The 19,465-nt window shown below is 41.8% G+C and overlaps 2 protein-coding genes across 3 annotated transcripts in view; one reads left to right on the top strand and one right to left on the bottom strand.

Moving 5' to 3' along the window:
• DHFR (dihydrofolate reductase) overlaps window positions 1-10,744 on the bottom strand; it is a 41,374-nt gene extending 30,630 nt beyond the window's left edge. Inside the window, exons 1-3 of the mRNA XM_074994218.1 lie at window positions 10,563-10,744; window positions 9,752-9,801; window positions 1,688-1,793 (exon numbers count right to left, since the gene is read on the bottom strand). Of these exons, the coding sequence (XP_074850319.1) occupies window positions 1,688-1,793; window positions 9,752-9,801; window positions 10,563-10,648 (242 nt within the window). The 5' untranslated portion in view covers window positions 10,649-10,744. The remainder of the gene's footprint in view (window positions 1-1,687; window positions 1,794-9,751; window positions 9,802-10,562) is intronic.
• Window positions 10,745-10,940: 196 nt separating this feature from the next.
• MSH3 (mutS homolog 3) overlaps window positions 10,941-19,465 on the top strand; it is a 170,252-nt gene continuing 161,727 nt past the window's right edge. For both annotated transcript variants that reach the window (XM_074995384.1, XM_074995383.1), the window contains exons 1-3: window positions 10,941-11,111; window positions 15,802-15,922; window positions 18,549-18,772. In XM_074995384.1, coding sequence (XP_074851485.1) covers window positions 10,980-11,111; window positions 15,802-15,922; window positions 18,549-18,772 — 477 coding nt within the window. In that variant the 5' untranslated portion in view covers window positions 10,941-10,979. The remainder of the gene's footprint in view (window positions 11,112-15,801; window positions 15,923-18,548; window positions 18,773-19,465) is intronic.

Genomic DNA, 19,465 nt, shown 5'->3' with positions numbered 1-19,465 from the left:
GTGGCTCCCATTGTTAAACAGATCTCAAGATGGGTAAACTTAGTTAACAGCATTTTCTGTGGCAGGCAATCACTTATCAATAGCTGAGGTTGGGGAATTACCATTCTCTGATGATTGCCTTCACTTTTCTCCTGTTTGCTCTATAATCTGTCTGCTTTTTAAATTGCTCCCAATTGGTCTGTAATTAATTTTGTTGGATATAATCAGTTAAGGTGGTGGGTTATGATTGGTTAGGCAATTCTGTTACCATAGGTTATGATTGGTTAGTAGAATTGTACTAAAATAATTGGTCAAAGTATAGCTAAACAGGACTCAAGTTTCACACTTAAATTGGGGTCCAAGAAGGAAAAATGGGGGAGAAAAAAGAAGAACAGGACGTCAATCAGGAGGGAAGAAGGAACACCTTAACGAGGACTCACCCCCCGCCCCCAAGACCCTGAGGTGCAGCAACCAGAAACCAGAGAGTGACTTTGTCCCAACAGTGGAAGTCAGTCTGCCTGCCTGCCTTATCAGGATTGGTGAGCATGATACTATGTGCTTAGCATGTATTCTGCTTTCTTGGTAATTGTAAATAGAGAATAAGAATATTACTGTGCAAGGCTTTTTCAGAGGCACGCGTCCTGCATACCTGCAGGAATTACACCCTGAGCCCTAAGGCTTGGGTAAGGGTGGGAGTTTAAATTAACAGGGTCATGCTTCGAGCCCTATGAATTGGGCAAAGGTGTGTATGTCCCCGAGTGTGGAAGGGATGAGACATTTGCGTGGATAACAGAGAACCTCCACAAACTTTTTCTTCATATCTTATACAAGGAGAAGATTCCAGAAGACTTAAGAAACACTATCACTATTACAGTCTTTAATAAGGGAGACAAATTGGATTGTGGAAACTATCAAGGCATTGCCTTGATAGTAATAGCAGGGAAAATTCTTGCCTGTGTCCTCTTAAACTGGTTTATTTTCCCCTGCCAAGGAAGTATTGCCAGAATCTCAGTGCAGTTTTAGACTGTCATGTGGGACAACCAGTGTGATCACTGTATTATGCCAAATCCAGGAGAAGTATCTTGATGCAAAATCAGGATCTGCACATGGCCTTCATCAATTTAAAAAGGCCTTGACGCTGACAATTTCAGAGTCCTGTGGAGGGTGCTTGCCAAATTTGGCTGCCCTCCAAAATCCATTAAGGTCCCCTAAGTCTCTGTGATCAGATGACTGCCACCGTTCTCTGTAGTGGCCTTGAGGTGGAACTTTTCATAATCAAAACTGAGGTTCTGACAGGATGTGTAACTGCCCCAACCCTGTTTTACATCTATTTAGCAGTTACTTTGGTCCTTCCTAAAGATCACCTTCCCAGTGAAATTGATACTCAGAATGGATGGGCAACTCTTTAATCTTGGACATCTCTACTCAGAATCTAAAGTCTTTGGGCATCCATTACTGATCTTCAGTATATTAATGACTGTGCCATCTAAGTACACACTGAGCATGACCCTCAGTTCACACTGCCTTTCTTGCACAAGCTCATTGGAGCTTTGGAGTCTCACTCAATATTAAGACTAAAGCACTTCATAGCTGTATTACTCCGAAGTTGTGAAACGCTAACACAGAACACAAACAGTAACTGAAGTTAAAGTTGAATGCTTCCTCATGATCTCAAAAGTAAAGGATAATAATCAGGATAAATACTTACTTGAGCTCTCTGCTAAGCACTATATTAATTCTGTCTTTTAAAGGGCGATTCTTCTCAGGAATTGAGAACCAAGTCCTCTTACCCATTATCAACACATTTTGTTTACCTGTGTAATACACAAAAGATTTTAAGAGGTTTAATTTAGTACAAAATCAGAGGTGGTGTTTAGTGACATCTAGTGTCTTTAACCCCAATCTCCTTTGAATTCCATTTAAGCAGTTAACATATTACAGTGCAAATTTAAAACATTAGAAAGACTGTTAAGTAAAACATCAAACTTAGGGCCAGATCATCTGATGTTCATGTGACCAAAATAATACACATACATAAAGTGCTTGCAGGATCTGGGCCTTGGTATGTACTCTTTTAAAAAGTTATACAAAAACTGTATCACTATAGTTAACAGAGTACTTTCACTATCCAAAAGAAAACAGCTTCACAGCTGCTTAGATCTGGTCCTAAGTGCCTAGAACCCTGGTTCTTTTCACTAGAAACGCAAAAGCATTTCAAATATTTTTAGTTTAAAAATGTAGGCGCTACACCCCAAAAAGTTATAGAAAAACAATTTAACCCCTGCATGCATTTCCAGAAAGCTAGCAAAAACCCACTCTCTTATAAAGCTGGTCTTTGTCTCCAACTTAATTTCTCCATTTTAAGATGTTAGTGGCAAAAATGAGATTATTCACACTACCATACAGTGTACGAGTTTATCAGTACATCATGACTACAGGATGCATTGTGTCAAACCACAGCGTATAAGGGAAAAACACTGACAGTCATGAATAGAACTAGATGTAAACTGAAGCTACACATAAACACAATAATGCTTCTACATGTTCGGAAATTTTTTTTTTAAAAAAAGATCTGGGATCCTGGCTACAAACGATAATGCTACTTGTATAAATTCTTGAACTCTTCTGCACCCCACACCTAATAATACTTTTACTTGGAGGTCTAATTTAATAAGCCATTCATTTAAACATTGATTTGTCTTAGCAACAATGCAAACAAAATATAGAAATATAGTTATTAATACTGTGTATGAATGTCACCCCAATGTGTGCAACTATTGTACTGTGAGGTGAAAAGTAGATTTAAGCATGTGATCAAGGATTTATAACTTTAAAGGGACAAATCAGGATTTCTTACAGACTTATGGCATCTATAGATTTTTGTTTTACAAATTTATACTATTTATATAGAATATATATAAATACCTAGCAGCTGCTCCAAAACATAGCTTATGCAACAAAGTATAACTATACAAAACAAAGCTTAATCTACAAAACAAAGCTGCAATACTTATTACCAACATATATTTGTATACAAATGGTAAAATACTACACATTGGCTACACTATTTCTTACAGATATTCAGGACCCCTTATCATGATGAAATGTTACATAGCTCAAAGGTTACACAGATAACAGCTGTTACAAAACTTGAACAAAGTTACAGGACTTAAAACCAGCTGTGACTGAAAGTTAGTGAATTTACACCTGCCTTGTACCAGACTGAGCGGAAGCTTTATTCAGCAGATCTCGACCCAGCTTGCTTGACTCCAGCCAGTGAGGGCAGAGCCATAACAAAGGTGTGATGAGTGAGGTGCTTGCCTCAGGTGCGCAGGTGAGGGGGCGTAGTTAAGATGGCAGCGGTGCAATTTTTCAAAGCCGCCTGGGTAGCTCTGTCCAAACAGCATGTTTCCTTAATGAGGTCCATCAATGTGGCAATCCCTTAAACATGTCTCCAATTTTCAGGATAACTATTTTAATCGGGAGTGTGAGCCATTTAAAGACTATTGTATTTACATTTAAGAATTGATGCAGGAGAACGTTAAACTCCTTTCTGATTTTATTTCATGGTCAAGTCAACGTGGCCATCGCTTGAACTTATGTTTCAAATTTGCAAGATAATTATTTTCAGTAGATTTAAGTTTTAAAGATGACAGCGATTTGAATGCCTCAGAAATTTCATCAGAGATTCAGAGTTTTAAACATCAGGCATTAACACTGTTGCCAAATGTTTCATCTGAGACTAGTTCAGACTTTCTACGGTTAATTCATGAATATAATCTGGCCAAATCTTATCCAAATTTGGAAATCGTCCTGCAAATATATCTCTGCTTGCCAGTGACTGTGGCTTCTTGCTAAAGAAGTTGTAGTAAATTAAATTAATTAAGAACTACCTTTGAGCATCCACAGGTCAGGAGAGATTATCAAATATGTCCATCTGATCAATAGAACATGAGGGAGCAAATAATAATTTCAATGCAGTTATTGATGAATTCGCCTCATTAAAAGCGTGCAAAGTACAATTATTAACAAATACCAAATAGTACCTGACATGGTGATATTTTATCATTATATGCATTTGTATATAAATTATATTCTTACATGAATCAAGATATATATTCACCCTTTTTCTATGAAATAACTACTATGAACACAAGAGCAACAGGAATGACTAAAAGTCTAGAGAACATGAGTTATGAGGGAAGACTGAAAGAACTGGGCTTGTTTAGTTTAGAAAAGATAAGACTCAGAGGGGACATGATAATGGTTTTCAAGTACCTAAAAGAGGGTTACAAGGAGGAGGGAAAAAAAATTGTTCTCCTTGGCCTCTGAGGCTAGGACAAGAAGCAATGGTCAAACTGCAGCAAGGGAGGTTTAGACTGGACATTAGGAAGAACTTCCTAACTGTCTGGGTGGTTAAACATTAGATGAAATTGCCTAGGGAGGTTGTGGAATCTCCACCACTGGAGATATTTAAGACTAGGTTAGACAGACACCTATCAGTGATGGGCTAGACAGTGCTTGGTCCTGTCAGGAGGTCAGGGGAGTGGACTCAATGACCTCTTGAGGTCCCTTCAAGTCTAGTGTTCTATGATTATAAACATGAGGGGGCACCATTTTATATTCTTTCCTCCAGTGCAAGATAAGCTATTTATGGCTCTGCACAAGGCTGAGGGCTCCCTATGAGGACTGGATGCTGAGGAGGGGATCCCCAAGCCTCAGGGCCCAGATCCAGGCAAGTTGTGGTCCGGATCCAAGCTTGGATCCCCACCCCTACTCTAACCCCAGGACCCCTCCTGCCTGCTTCCAGTTCCCTTCCTTCTCCTTTGTGGCTGAAATGCTGGAGCAGGCACTGTGACTGGGATCACACCATGCCATCCATCTCTTTGCCTGGTGCTGGGAACCTGCCAAGCACACTGGGGCTAATTCACAGGTTCTCAAACTATGGGGCATATCCCCATAGGAGGATATGGAGAAATTGCGGGGTGAGGCAGAATAGGTGGTGTCCATACATGGCCCCAGTGCTGCCTCCTCGTCTCAGACCCTGATTGCACTTTCTGGCCCTGCCCCTAAACTGCAGCCCCAGTCTTGCCTCTGTTATCTCTTGTTCCTGCTACCCAGAATGGCACAAAGAGGAGTGGGCACAGACCATGAAAAGCTTGCGAACTGCTTATTTAAACCCTCTTTCAGAAAAGCTCTTATAATGCCACTGATCATCTTCTCTCTGAGTGACTTAGTTACATCCTTGTAATGCACTGCCTTTTGTAAGGCTTTGTCTATACAAGGAGAAATAAATGTCAAACTTGGGCTGTGCATCTTTTAAAGCAACTGTATGCAAATGAAATCAACAGTACGCACATGGACAGCCTGTTATATTTTTTTGGTTTGCATCATATGTTCATATGGTTGTGGCTCCTTGCAAATTGAGCATGTTGTGTTTTCAGAGGCTATCACTTGGGCTGTTGCTTCACAGAAGCATGCATCCAGATACTGTTTTCACTGTGACTCAAATGGCTTCTAGCTCACAGCTGCATAAAATGGCTGCCACAAAGGATACTCAAAACAGAAGTTAGCATAATTAACTTAATAAATAGCAAAGATAGCACACACTGAAGTTCACCCCAGGGTATCTACCTCTTCAGTTCTACCTTGGGCTACTGTGGGGAAGGAATGATATTGCATTGGTGCTGGGTAAGAATCAGGTTGGGTTTCAGCCTGCTGTGTGTCGCAGTTGTGAGTACCAAACAATCTGGCTTTCAGGAGGCAACTTATGTTCAGCTTAATCATGCTCTTATCTGCTCCAGTTGAGGAAGACAGACAATACCCATTAGAGGAAGGGAGCTACCAGCAGATCAAAAAACTGTCTGGGTTGGGTGTTGGGTGGCTGTATAATTGTATAAAATCCGGTCTAGTTACTCATTTATAGGGCCCTATTCACAGCTATGAAAAATGCATTATACTGTGAAAGCTGGTCTTTCCGCATGACATCTGTAGACCAGGGTAGGGTTGTGAGGTTCTTTTAGTGTTTGTGGTGGCAGGGGAGTGTGTGTATGTGGGGGAAATCATGTAATTGACAACTCTACTTCTGTACTACCTTCAGAGTTGGGCAGTCAGAGAGCAGTGTTTGCTGAGAGTTAGCTTTATTTTATAGATTTAGCTTAGTTCTAAAAAGTTATATTTTGTTTTATATGCTTTGCAGCAGCTGATAGGTATTTATACAGTAGAACTCCAAGATACAGGCACAACTGGAGTGCATTTATCGGTTTAACGCAACTCAGGGTGGTGAGAAGCTGGCGCCTGAATCCGGGTTGTCCACCACTCAGGTGCCTGTCCCCTTGTTCCAGATCCTGAGAGTTGTGGGAAGCTGAGTACCAGGCTCTTGGCTGTCCACCACTCACAGGAGACAGGAAACTGACCGCTGCTACTGTGCTCAGCAGTTTCCTGGCTCCCCCAAGTAACATGAAATTTAATTTAACGTGGGGGTGCGCAAGAATGCAACCTCAGCGCAAGTTGGGGGTCTACTCTGTATGTTTTATTTTAACTAGTATAAGTTAAGAAAAAAGTTTTTAGATACCCTAAGTCTGTAGGAAATCTTGGGTGTTCCTTTGTGAAAGACATTTCTTTCTCTGAAGTGAGCTGTCCTTTCTGTGAATGATGAAAGCGTGAACGTGGATGCGTGTGCAATATAATTAGTCCCCAAAGCCAGCCTGTTTGGACAAACAGCTGCCAGAGGACGAGCTGAACCCTGCAAAAGAACCCACCCAAGAAAGAGAAAGAGGTCCCACTTGCTGTTCGCTGATGACTCATGATCTTACAGAGTCCTGGAACAGTGGGACAGGACCAGAGCTATGGACTGAAACATATAAAAAGAGGGCACAAAGCTATAAGGATGGGCTCTTCTTGCCATCACCATTCTGCAGGAGTTAGTCTTGGCTGGCTGGGGAGGCAGGAGGAAGCTCAGACCCCTGGTCCATCTCCCCCAGGACGGATGGAACTGACTGCTCCCAAGTACTACGCTGACAAGACAGCAAGCTGGCAAGGGGCTGGTGTGATCAGCTCACTGCCACAGCGTCGTGACTGCAGGTAGATGCACCATCTTGGCTTCCCTTGCAACTTTTTGCCTGCATGAGTTGGCCTGTGTAAGTGTTTGAGCGCAGGAGAGTATGAGTGTGTGTGTGCGCATGTGCACGCATTCCCCGGGGGAATGGCAGCACAGAGTTGTCTGGAGAGGCTTTTCCTCCTGCTACTGAATGGCCAGAATTCTGCCCAATAAGAGTAGTGAAGGTTGTGCCCGCAAGCAGTAAGGAGCTGGACTAGGTAAGCTGCACCCCCCTCCTGCCTAGACACCTCACCCCCCATTCCCTGCGCCCTCCCACACAGATCCCTCACCCCAGCCCACTTTCTGGATGTCCCCTCCCACACTGAAACTTCAAGTTTTAGCCCCACCCTGGAGCCTAGAGAGGCCCACAAAATGCAGAAGCCCTGGTGCCTCACTGGCTCTGGGGCTGTTGTGTGTGTGTAAGGAGGGGAGTTTTTTTTTGTTTACTGGAGACCACACGAGTGAGGTGTGTGTTTGTTTTGTGGTTTCATTTTCCTTTTGCTTCTCACTTGTGTGGCCCCTGACTGACGTTTTTTCTGTGGGTCAGTGGTCCCTGATCCCCCAAAGGGTTCCCCATCCCTGGGTTACAGAATGGGCAGGGCCATATTAGTCTATTTGGCGAGGGACAGCCTTCCTTTACCTATTCACCACCATGATGGTAAATTACTTCTTACTTTAAATGTATATTTGACGTAAATCAGACGTTTGAAAACTTATACAGTCTGATGCTGTTCTAGCATGTTTAAGAAATACATATATATATATATATATATATACACACACATGATACTGTCCATTTAGATACAGTAGCCTACACAATCAGTTTCTATGAGGAATGCAGAAATACATAAGACACACTAGATCATTATATACAGGTCAGTTAAGATATACACTAATATATCAATATATGGGCAGGTCAGGAGATGGCAACCAAAATAGCAAGAGGAGCCATTTTTGTTGAATTTGGTTAAAAAAAAAAAAAAAATCAATAATTCAAGAGCCACAATGCATGTGAATACACAATGGTAATTAATAAATAACACTGACCAATACGTTTTGTAATGCCTATTTTAAGAACAGCGCTCACACAGAGATTTGTAATGCAATACATGTTTACTGCAGGACATTCTTAAACTTTTTACACATTCTATTTCGTCACCCTTTATACGTGTGTAGTCACAGAGAGGTAGCCGTGTTAGTCTGTATCTTCACAGAACAAAAACTTACAAGTTATTTTATATTTTAACTATTTAATTTTATTTATTTTAATAATTATTTTGTTAGTCTTTAAAGTGGGACATGGCTGCTTTTTTGTTTCATGTGTGTGTTTGTACCACTATCTTCCTGATGTTCACTCCCAAACCCACTTTATGTCAATTTTCCTTCATGTTTAATTTCAGTTTTCCTTCTTAAAATGCACGTCACCCTTTACAGCAGGAATGATGCAAGCTTCTTTTTAAAAGATCAAGACTTTATTAGCAACACAAATCAAAACACACATACCGTATCAGATCCAATAAGGCACATGCACACTAAAGGGGGAGTTATCCACCGTTTTGAGATCACGTATTGCTTGCTATTTAGATAGGAGCTGGGCTCACTGCTGGGTTTTAGATGTTCACCCTGTATCAAAAATCATGATTTTTTTTAAATTATGCAATTATAGTGTTGAGAGCCACAAAGAAGTGTGCTGCAGGTTGTAGACCCTTGTATTAGGGTGAGTCCAGCTAAGAAGATTGAAATTTTCCCTATTTTAAGATAGCTGGCACTGCTCCCAGAGCAATATTATTTATATATACATTGGCAATCATACTTCAGAGAAGTCATAATTATTCAAGGCCATATCTGAACCAGGATTCCTATGACACACCTGATTAGTGGGGGAGAGGCTATTAAGTAGAACTTTTTAAAAATTTAAGCCCTAAAAATTATTTAGAAAAAAAAAACTGTACCACAGTTTAATAACACCATTTGCATTCATTTTGAAAAACTCAGTTTTGACATTCAAGCACATTACTGCATAGACATTTTTAAATATTCATTTTAAAGCTTTATGTTTTGATTTAAAGAAAACAAAATAACCTTTTTTCCCCCCAAATATAAAGTGTTACTATCTGCAGTAAACTAAATAGTTACATTAATAGGTGAAATCACAATCCAAAACTATCTATTTCTACATGTTAATTGTGTGCGCGTAATTAGCAAATGATCAGAATTTCATTCAGTCAGTCAAGATACCTTCTAAAAACCCAGCATCAAAAACTTATTTGTATATAGCATCAAAAACAAGTCCTGTGGCACCTTATAGGCTAACGTATCTTGGAGCATAAGCTTTTGTGGGCAAAAGCTTTTGCTTTTGCTCCAAAATAGCTTTTAGTCTATAAGGTGCCACAGGACTTCTTGTTTTTGAAGATACAGACTAACTCAGCTACCTCTCTGATACAGTACTTCTATATAGCATGTGCACTAAGTAGACAGCCGGTTCAGTGCAGTGTAGACATTAACAGTGTAAATAAGTTTGCAATTAGAACACAAAAAATCATACTTAACATTTCTTTTATAAAAAAAAAACAATGTACACAGAAAGAAGTTACTAATCTTTTCAATTTTGCCACATTACAGAAATGAATTTTTAATAAGTAGAAGCAAAAAATGTGAAAACCTAAACATTACCTTCTACAGTAGTGGTTGTGGTCATTCTCTGAAAATACTGAAACTCATTCCTATTAACAGAACAAGACAAAAATCACAATGCAGTACATTCACTAGGAAAAATTTTTGCATTTCTTCTGATAATAAAAATAAAATTTCGAAGCATTATAAATAAAGGTGTAAGCACGTTTCAGGGTTGTGAGTTCAATCTTTGAGGGGGCCATTTAGGGGTCTGGGGCAAAATAGATGAAAAAAAAAAGGGGGGGCAGGGCGGGGATGGTGCTTGGTCCTGCCAAGAGGGCAGGGGGCTGGACTAGATGACTTCCTGAGGTCCCTTCCAGCTCTATAAGATGTGTATCTCCATTTGTAACTGCTGAGGTGTAATGGTGAATGCTCTGCAGCCTGAAGTTCTCGATTCATCTAGGTCTTGATGACAGAGGTTGTACGAAACAAGAGTGCTAGCTACTGCCCAAATAACCTGTCTGAAACCTTCCCTTTCCCTCCTAACTCCACAGCAAGCGAGTAACCCCCGCCCCAAGTATAGGCTGCTGGGAACGAGCCTGAGCGGAGACTGATCACGTAGCCCGGCAAACAGCCGCTATAGTCTGATTTCAGACATCGAAAAGGGCAGTAAAGGGGCTAACGCCCACTGCCATTAAACCCGTCTTGCACCGCGGGGTCGGTAGCCCTCTCCCTGCAGACTACACATCCCGACATGCAAAGCACCCTCTAGAGGCAACCGACCCACAGGGATGGGGAGTGTTGCATGGTGGGATTTGTAGGCCGTTTCCGTAGCCTTCGCCCGAGGTTGAAAGGGCCAGGGTTACGTTACCTGAGTGGGGGCCAAGGGAGATCTCCGTTCTTTCCGATGCCCATGTTCTGGCACACAGCCACTATGGAGTTTAAGGAGCGGACCATGGCTCTTTTTTTCTACGCTCAGCCCCTTCCTCCGGACTTTAGAATTAGCGCGCCACAGCCCAGCCTTAAAGTACTGAGCATGCGCACATCCGCACAAGCCGCCTTAGCTTTGGAGGAAGAAGGCGGCAGATGCTCACGTGACAGAGGGAGGCCCAATCACCACTCGCCCTCACCCCCGACTTCCCACCCCTGGCTACAGTTCAATCTCCTTTTCCCTCTGGCTCCACCTCTCCCGCGGCAGCACGTGGCGACGTGAGACGTCATTGTTGTGTTCGGCGGCGCAGGCGCGCGGCAAGTTCTAGGCTTTGAGCCGCTGGTTGCTGCCGCCCAGATGCCGCGGAGGCGAGAGCCCCGCAGTCCCAGACAGCCGGTGTTGAGTAAATTCTTCCGGCCTGCGGCGTCCTTGAGCTCCTCAGGCTGCTCTACGGCGAGCGGCGGCGCGGGGCTGCCGGCTCCGCACACGGTGCGCGGGTTAGCGCCTGACGGCTGTAGGGCGCGGGGCCACAGCCTTGGGCGGGACTTAACGCGCCTTGCGGCGGCGGGGTGAGGGGCGGGCGGCTCAGTCGCGGAGATTTCTTCTCTGTTCCCCCACCCTCCACAGTAAACGAACTCGTGACCGCGCGGGCCCCTGAGCCTTGTCCTCAGGCCTCTCCAGCCAGCTGCTGCGATGCCTGGGGAGCTGCCGTCAGAACTGCTGGGCTAGTTCTTTCCTCCGTCCCGGCGGCAGCAGCAGCGTTTTACTGTCTTGAGTTTTGCCGACGCGACGGCAGGGCACTGACTACGCTAGAATCGCGAGAGTGCGTAGCTGTGCTGCTGTAGTACTGCGGCTAGTGGAGCCCTTCTGTGCTGATGAGTGAGAAGTCTCCTGTTGGCATAAGTATTCCACTCTTTGGCACCTGGGAGAGCTTCTCTTGCCCAAATAACACTGTCTGACCTGGTGTTTAGGTTGGTGTAATTTGGTGGCTTTTCCACAACCCTGAAACACTTTACGTTGTACCAATGTAGACAGTAGTGTGTATTCGCTCCAAGGTGAAAGGTGAGAGCTCACCCGTTGGCTTAATAATTGTGGCCTTCATAAGAAATGATAGCTATGTTAGTGATAGAAGCTCTCCTGTTGATCTAGCACTGGTGGTTAGGGACAGTGGCTCAGGATGGTCTTGCTCAAAGGTGTGAATTATTTATACCCTGGAGTGATGTAAATTATACTGAAGTAATTTGTAGTGCAGACACAGCTTGAATTAAACTTCATTCTGAATTCCCCCTTATAAGGTTTATTTGGTAAACCCGCAGTACGTGAAGTTTTTTTTTTTTCTTTGCATACCATGTCTAGGGCAGAGGAAATAGTAACATCTTGTTTTTCTTCCTAATTCAAATTCAAATACTATTAGGTTAGAGTAAGAAATCAAAATAGCCAGGAAATTCAGTTAAGCAGTAAGTGTACCTTTATTTCGATTTGCTGGTGTGCTCAGATTGCAGACACACCTATCACTGAAGTATAAGATGAACTTATGCTTCTGGGAGACCCCATGACATGTGTTGTCTTTTATTTAGTTTTTATGAAGTGGAAAATTAAAAGAAACTAAATTAAAAATCCCCTTGGCTAAATAATGCAAATCTGTCAGTCTTGGCAGAATATCTTTTTTTACCAGATTCTTATGTCGTGGTTATTAATGATAAGTTTAAAAATCTATTAAAAATTATTTGCCCTAGCTGAGTGGGTTTTCAGGATTTGACAAGGCTTCATTAAATTGATTTTTCTGAGAATTATACTGCGTAAAACTCAGGATTCTTTAAAATGGTTCCTGCAAATTCCTGCTCGTTGGGTTGTGCCTGTCTAGTACAGTTCATCTGAGCTTTAGAAATTTTTTGGAAAGCGATGCTTTCTTGGGCCCACACAAGTACTAGCTTTGCAGCATCTGATATCTGCAGCAGAGATCATAAAAGCACTCTGTGACCTCAAGGGTCTATTTTTTCATCTTTCCAGAGTCAGGTGAGCATATAAGGACCTTTGTGTCTGGAGTGATTTTTAGAGTCTTTAAAAATTGCAGATTTCCCTAACTTTAGTAATTGTATTGTCTATAGTAAATGTTAAGAACTTGCTCAACTACATAACTGTTTTGATTCTTGATATCCTGTCCTATGACATTTCTGGTCATTATTGATCAGACCTCCAAAGATCCACATAAGAAAAGGAAATTTAAGTCTTTAACATTTTGCCCTTCCATGTATCTAGAGGCAGGGGTTCTTGTTTTGCCCTTTCCCTTCCTCTGTAGGCCGTTTGCATAGTTACATATACAACAACACAGAGTACTGGTTCGGTGCTTTCTTTAATGAGGACACCTTGCAAACTCAGTATCTGGAAATAACATCTGAAGAGCTCTTTGTCCCTATAAAGAGACAGAAGAGGCTGCTTTCAGCTTCAAGATGAATCAGGGGTGATCCTGACATCCAAGTCAGTGCCAGATGAGTGGGATCCACGGTTTACTGAAAATGACAGGACCTGAGAATTGAGACTTGTGGTCCTGGAACTTTATTAATAGCAAGGGAAATTTAAACTGTTGAGAAATCAGCAAAGCAGATCAGTTATTGTTGGAAAGAGTGTAAATTTGTGTTGCTCAACCATTAGTCTTGGGAATTTTGTGCCAAAAATTAAGTTCTGCACACAGTATTTTAAAATTCTGCATATTTTTTTAAATAATACTATATAGTCATACCAGTTTCAATTGTTTTGGTAATTTATTTCAAAATGTTTGTCTACAGGTATGTTTGTAAAAATGTAGTCAGCAGAAACAGATTCAGGCCATGTTTTTTGACAAATTGCTTACATATTAATATATAACTCTGAGAACTAATTTATTTAAACTACAGTACAGACACTCAGCTCTCCTCTGATGGGTCTCCACCCCCACTTCCGTTCAGCTCCTGTCCCAGTCTGAGCTTCCCACTAACCCTTCTGAACTCCAGTCTCGCTCTTCAGCAGCCCCCTGCTGTGTCCCCCAATAGTGTGTGGCTCCTAACAGGATGCTGCAAGAAATGCATCTTCTGCCTCTTCCTAATTAGCTGTAACTGCTAGAGGGCTGCCTTCTGTTCTGGTGCCACATCAGGCCCTTATGGCGTAAAGACCTGACTGCAGCACCTCCCCACCAGAGTATGTTTTCTGCAGAGAAAAAACAGTTTTGCATGTGGTCAAGTGGTGCAGAATTTCCTCAGCAGTAAACCATGGTCACTCCTGATAGTATTTGTATGTAGATCTCTAGCTCCCTGTTGTTTTGAGGAACCCTTATTTCTTCCAGTATCATCAAACCTTCTCTTTCAAGTCTTGTCCCCTAAGACAGAATCTTTCTACTTTGCAGCATGGAACATCATGTGATATGCTCTATAAAAGTCTAGATTTCTACTGTGGTCTAGAAAAACATTTACACTACTCATCAGAGGGGAACAAAGTTTTCTTTGTGGGCAGTTGGTGTTCCATGCTCATATAATGTATTTTAGAGTCTTCATTATATTTTCATCTTTGAGCTTTCCTATCTGTTAAAGTGTCTTCAGTGTTGTCTCAGTGTAGCTGTTCTATTGGTTTTAGTTCTTGCACCTTCAAATGTTTCTTTATGGTTAACATGCCTTCCTAGCAATTAGAGATTTTGTTCTTTGGTGAGCTGCTGCTGAGATGACATAATCAGCTTTTAGTCTTTGAGGAAGTGTTCTTAAGTCTTCTTGTCCCTAAAGACAGGCTGTGAGAAGAATGAGTGAGTTGCAGGTTTTCTTTCTTGTTCTAGGACAAAGTTGTACTCTATTTTCATCCAAAATACAAATAAAAAATAATGTCCGAGTTCCATATGAATCAGCCCATTCATCTTATAGTTAATTTTTCCTTGTGGAATCTAATTTCCCTTTCCTTGACCTCAAGGACTTTTTATTCAGATAATTCTAATGGACTTAGGAAATCTGTGTAAAGGTAATGTTGTTTTTACTTGGGTTTTAAATGGATTAGGCTGTCCATTTAGGCAAGTTATCCATTAGCTAAGGTGTCAGAGTGAGTTTGGAGAGCCTCAGGGACTGTCGTAACTAAGAACATGTATGCCTTCATGAGGTTTCTACTGTAAAAATGTGCAGAGCATCTCTCTTATGTACGCATTTGCGGAACTACTCTGTACATGACATCTAGAACTGAAGGTTACTTTGGGAAGAGATCTCCTCAGCCCATTTTAAGAGTAGTGTTTGCCAAATTCCCACTCGTGCAACTACGTAGAGTTCTAGTCAGTGAAGAAACAATATTTTGAAAGTAGTGTGTATATGTGGAAGCAACATCGGCCCACTATTTCTTTTCCTTGGACATCCTTGCTTGTCAGAGTCTGAAATTGAGCAAAAAGTGAGGCAACTAAGGCTCCATGGCTGTGATATGTTTTTTTTAGAGAAGGGGTGGGCTGTCAATGAGAACTGCAAGCAGCTATACCTGCTAATACACAGGTAAATAAGTTGCTGTGGCCCACCAGGGGTCAACCCTGGTGCACTAAATCTGGCATATGAAAATGTGTGTCTGTGCCCCCACTCAGCCATCTTCCTTTCCCCACGTGGCCCTGCATGTCCCTCCCCCTGTGGCTCCACACCTTCAGCCACTGATTCAGTCTATTTTCTCACATAAGTCTTTCTGACCCCCTGTGTTGGGCAATTTCCCTCATCCCCCAGGAGCTCCTTGCCCTCTGTCTGTCTATAGCATTTGTCTGCTGACATGTTCTGACAGGTGCTGTGAAGAAGGCAGGTTCTTTCTTTTTCCTAGATGGCTGGGAGTGGCTGCTTTTTTCTAATGCCACATCACCCTCAGGTGGGGTAGAAGTGTCACTACAGCATTTTTCTGGCAGGAGCTTTTTTCTGCACAAAATAAAAGTATGAGTGGCTCACTAATTATGAACATACACAGTGGAGCAGAATTCCCCTCAGTTTTTGCTTCCGTTTTGAAGAAATCTAACCAGTTATAAAAATCATCGTATGCATATGTATACAATAAGTTAAAATAAAGAATTCTAAGTATTTTATAGTAAATTAGTGGTTTTACATTGTTGTGCAGCAGGATAGTTTCTTATGTGGGTGTCTATTTTTCATTCTTTCAGCATATGGCAAAGGAAGAAAATACACTAACTTTTTAACAATTGTTTTAGAGTTCTAAATCTGGCCGAAATAAAAGAAGAGCTGTTGAAAATAATGAACCTAGTAAAAAGAGGACAAAATCTATATCAAGTAATGGAGAGGAAGACGATGCAGTGAAGACTCTTGACATTGGTGAGTTCATTATAAACAAAAACATGGCAGGCACCTGAACTAAGTAAATTGTAATTTTAACTTTTGACAACTTTATCGTATGGTTTAGAGACTGGCTTTGGAATTAAGTGTATATATTTTAAATTGCCATTAGTTGAGAAATCATAGTTGCTAATTATGTTGAAACCACTTCAAGAAAGTGGTTCTGCTTTATCTATTTCCACACCAAGCATTTAAGTAATAAATTAATGTTGATAGAGAAACAAGGCAGTGAACAAAAAGGCTCATTAACTCTATGAAAATATTTTGGGGAAAGAATTATTTTCATAATAGAAAGGGAGGGTATTGATAGTGAAAACACTTATGTTGCTTGAAAGAACATCAGAAATAATGTAATATTTCTCAACATTTTTCACCCTTATCAGCTTGAAATATTCTGTAAAAACAATAGCTCAGGTAGTTTCAAGTGATACATGGCCTGTGAGATCCACTACTAATTTAGAGCTTTTGCAGCAGGGCTGGGGAACCTTTTTAGATTGGGTAAAAGTGAGGAAACCCCCCCGCCCCCAAAAACATTGCTCACTGGTGTGGACCCTTACTCGGACACCTCACTACTCTCACACTCCAGTCCCACAGGTGGGGTGTGGAGAAGGAGGGACTGAGGTTCAGGGCTTTCCCCAGGCCAGATTAATGCTTCCAGAGTGGCCTGGGATGGGACCAAAAATGAGGGATTCAGGGCTCTGTGTGGAGGCTGCTGTCAGGCAGCAGGATGAAGGGCATGGAGTCTGGGTGGAAGGGAGGGTGCATGAGCAGGTGGGGGGGGGTCTGTGCTGGATGGGTGTGTGTGTGAGGGCAATGGTGGGGTGCTTACCTGTGCAGTTCCCCTTGCATACACGTGACTCCACTCTCCCTTCCGCTGCCAAGCGTTGTCTCCCTACTGCTTCCATTGGCTTCCATTGAGAGCAGTGGGGGGGAAGAGCCTCCAAGCAATGCTTTCCTGTGCTGCTGTTCCCCAACCTAGGGGGAGTGGGAGGGAGTGTCAGTGAGTGCAGCGCTTCCTTCCTCTGCCAGGTGCAGAGCCCATAGGCTGGATCCAGCCAGTTTACCTGTCTACAGCCTGTGAGGCACAGGCCCCCTTTTCCTTTCCTCAGAGTGAGTGTAAATGAAAATGGTTCTGTAGCTTTGTGTCTAGGACATTCATGTGGGAGGTCCAGTTCCCCTGCCTCAAGGATTATTACCTTCTGGAGGCCTGGATACTCCCCTTTGTTTGACATCTCTCCGAGGTGTCTCCCTACCTGGTATGCTTCTCTCTTGTGGGATCCCTTTCTTAGGTGCCTCTCTTCCTCCATCTATTGTATAGGGAAGTGAGGTGCCTAGGTCAGGCTTTGTGGTCCCATGTTGTTCTGTGGATTTCCCAGATGGAAGTAATGAAGCTCTTTTTCTTCAAAATTCTCTCATTCACAAACAAGTTTTTTTTTAATTTCTCTGATGTCTTTCAAGACATAATCTTAGCCCTGGGTGGCACTAACAAGTTCAGTTGGCCCAGTTACATTGTGCAGGGGGTTGAATGAGCCATATTCCTGAGTGATATGGTTTAGTCATCCAAACCCTAGGGTGGACAGCTCTGGATTAGCGGAAACATTCCTAGCTAGAGCTTCCCAGGGAGGCGAATTACCTGTGCTGATGGGAGAAGTCCTAACGCCTGCATAGGTAGCTGTTATAATGAGGTACTATATCAGCACTAAGAGTATGTCTGCACTTACAGTACTTCTTAAAATGCTGCAGTGGCAGAGATACAGCTGTGCTGCTGTAGCACTTCAGTGTGCATACTACAGCAGCAGGAGAGGTTCTTCCATTATTGTAGTTAATTCACCTCTCAGAAAGGCAAGTAACTAGCTTGTGGAAGACGTCTTCACTTGACTTAAAACTCTCAGCAGTAGGGGTTAGGGCAGCATAGCTACGCTTCTCAAGAGTATAGAGCTTTTTACACTCTCAGAGAGATAGCTACGTCTGACAAAGCTTCCCGTGTAGACCAGCCCCCAGGTAAGTTTTAATTGTAGTAACAATAGATGAGAGTTAGAAGTATGTTTTCGTTCAAGTTGACCCTATTTCTTTATACATCCATGTAAATATTAGCTGTTTTAGATCTTGATTATAGTTTAATGTTAATGTAATCTTTATTACCATTACACAAATAGTTAACCTAGTTTATAATTTTTCTAATTATTTAGAAGCATATTTGTTCTAGGTTAATGATTTTGGGTGCTGTCTCCTTTTGTAATGCATCACGTTGCATGGTATCCTTAATTACCCATTTCAGATCCTTTATGCATAACAATCTACTCCCAGGTTCCACTTAATTTCAAGAGACTGTTTCCAATATGCACTGCTCCTTTTGCTTAACCACCTGTCATAATTTATATTTAGCACCTATCCCAATTTATATTTAGCTGTGCATCATTTCCCCGAACTGAAGTAGAGCTCTGTGTAGCTCAAAAGTTTGTATCTTCTGCCAACAGAAGTTGGTCCAATACAAACTATTACTTTATCTACCTTGTCTCTCTCACCTTGGATGCCAATTTAATTGAAATCCTAGTTGTAAGATAATTCACTAATGCATTTTCTTTATGTATTTTTACTAATGAAGAAAAGCCTAAGACATGTGCTAGTCCCCGCATATGTGTGAAAACATTAAGCAAACTGAGACAATTCTGCAGTGATTCAGAGCACCCATGTAACAGAGTCCAAGTGGATACTTTACAAGAGAGTCAATCTGTGCACTTGGAAGAAGGTCCTAATTTTGTGGAAAGAACCCAGGAATCGAACAGTGCTCCTCATTCTCAGGACATTGGGTCTCAGCGCAATCAGAAGGTATTCAGTGCTTCTGTTCTGAGGATCGTTGAATTATAGTGCAGTTTGGATTGCTTTTTATGGTTAAAATACAGATTTTTGTTGTTGGATTTCTTTTAAATTCAGTGTGAGAATGCAACAAAAGTATGCAATATTGTACTAATGATTTAGTCTGGCATTCATATTCTAGCTTTTTACTGAACTCTTACCACAGTAGGCAAAACAGCTCTTGATGTTCTTCAGTGACTTTCTTAATAAAATGTTTTTAAAAAAGAAATGCTTAAAGATGAGAAGACAAAAATGGTAGTAACATAGTCTACACTTTGATGTGGGCGAGGCTATTTGCGTACATGTACTTTCCAGCTTGACTTCTGAGTTCTCATTCGGCTCAGGGTTTGCAACGAGGATTGCAAGAGTTCTCATTATTTTCTCCCATAGAAACTAGTACAGAATTGTTATTAGAATGTGATGTATTCCAGTGGGATTCAAGGTACTCGGAGCACGCTGTAGCATTCCTCACTTGGGGAAGATGTGGCTAGACCACAGTGCATTTTGAAGATTGTTGAAGATGGGGAAGAAAAACATCTGCATAGTAACCCAACTGGCTGAATATGGTGTTGCTGTGCTCTCTAATAGGAATAATTGCTAAATATTTGAGCCCTGATCCTGCAGTCTGAAGTAGGTGAACTCTGTGTCAGCCTGTTGCTACACTGA

Source organism: Carettochelys insculpta, chromosome 5 (assembly GCF_033958435.1).
Source record: "Carettochelys insculpta isolate YL-2023 chromosome 5, ASM3395843v1, whole genome shotgun sequence".
Taxonomy (NCBI): Eukaryota; Metazoa; Chordata; order Testudines; family Carettochelyidae; genus Carettochelys; species Carettochelys insculpta.
The sequence above is the reverse complement of the archived record's forward strand: the minus strand, read 5'-3'. Positions and strand labels throughout refer to the sequence as shown.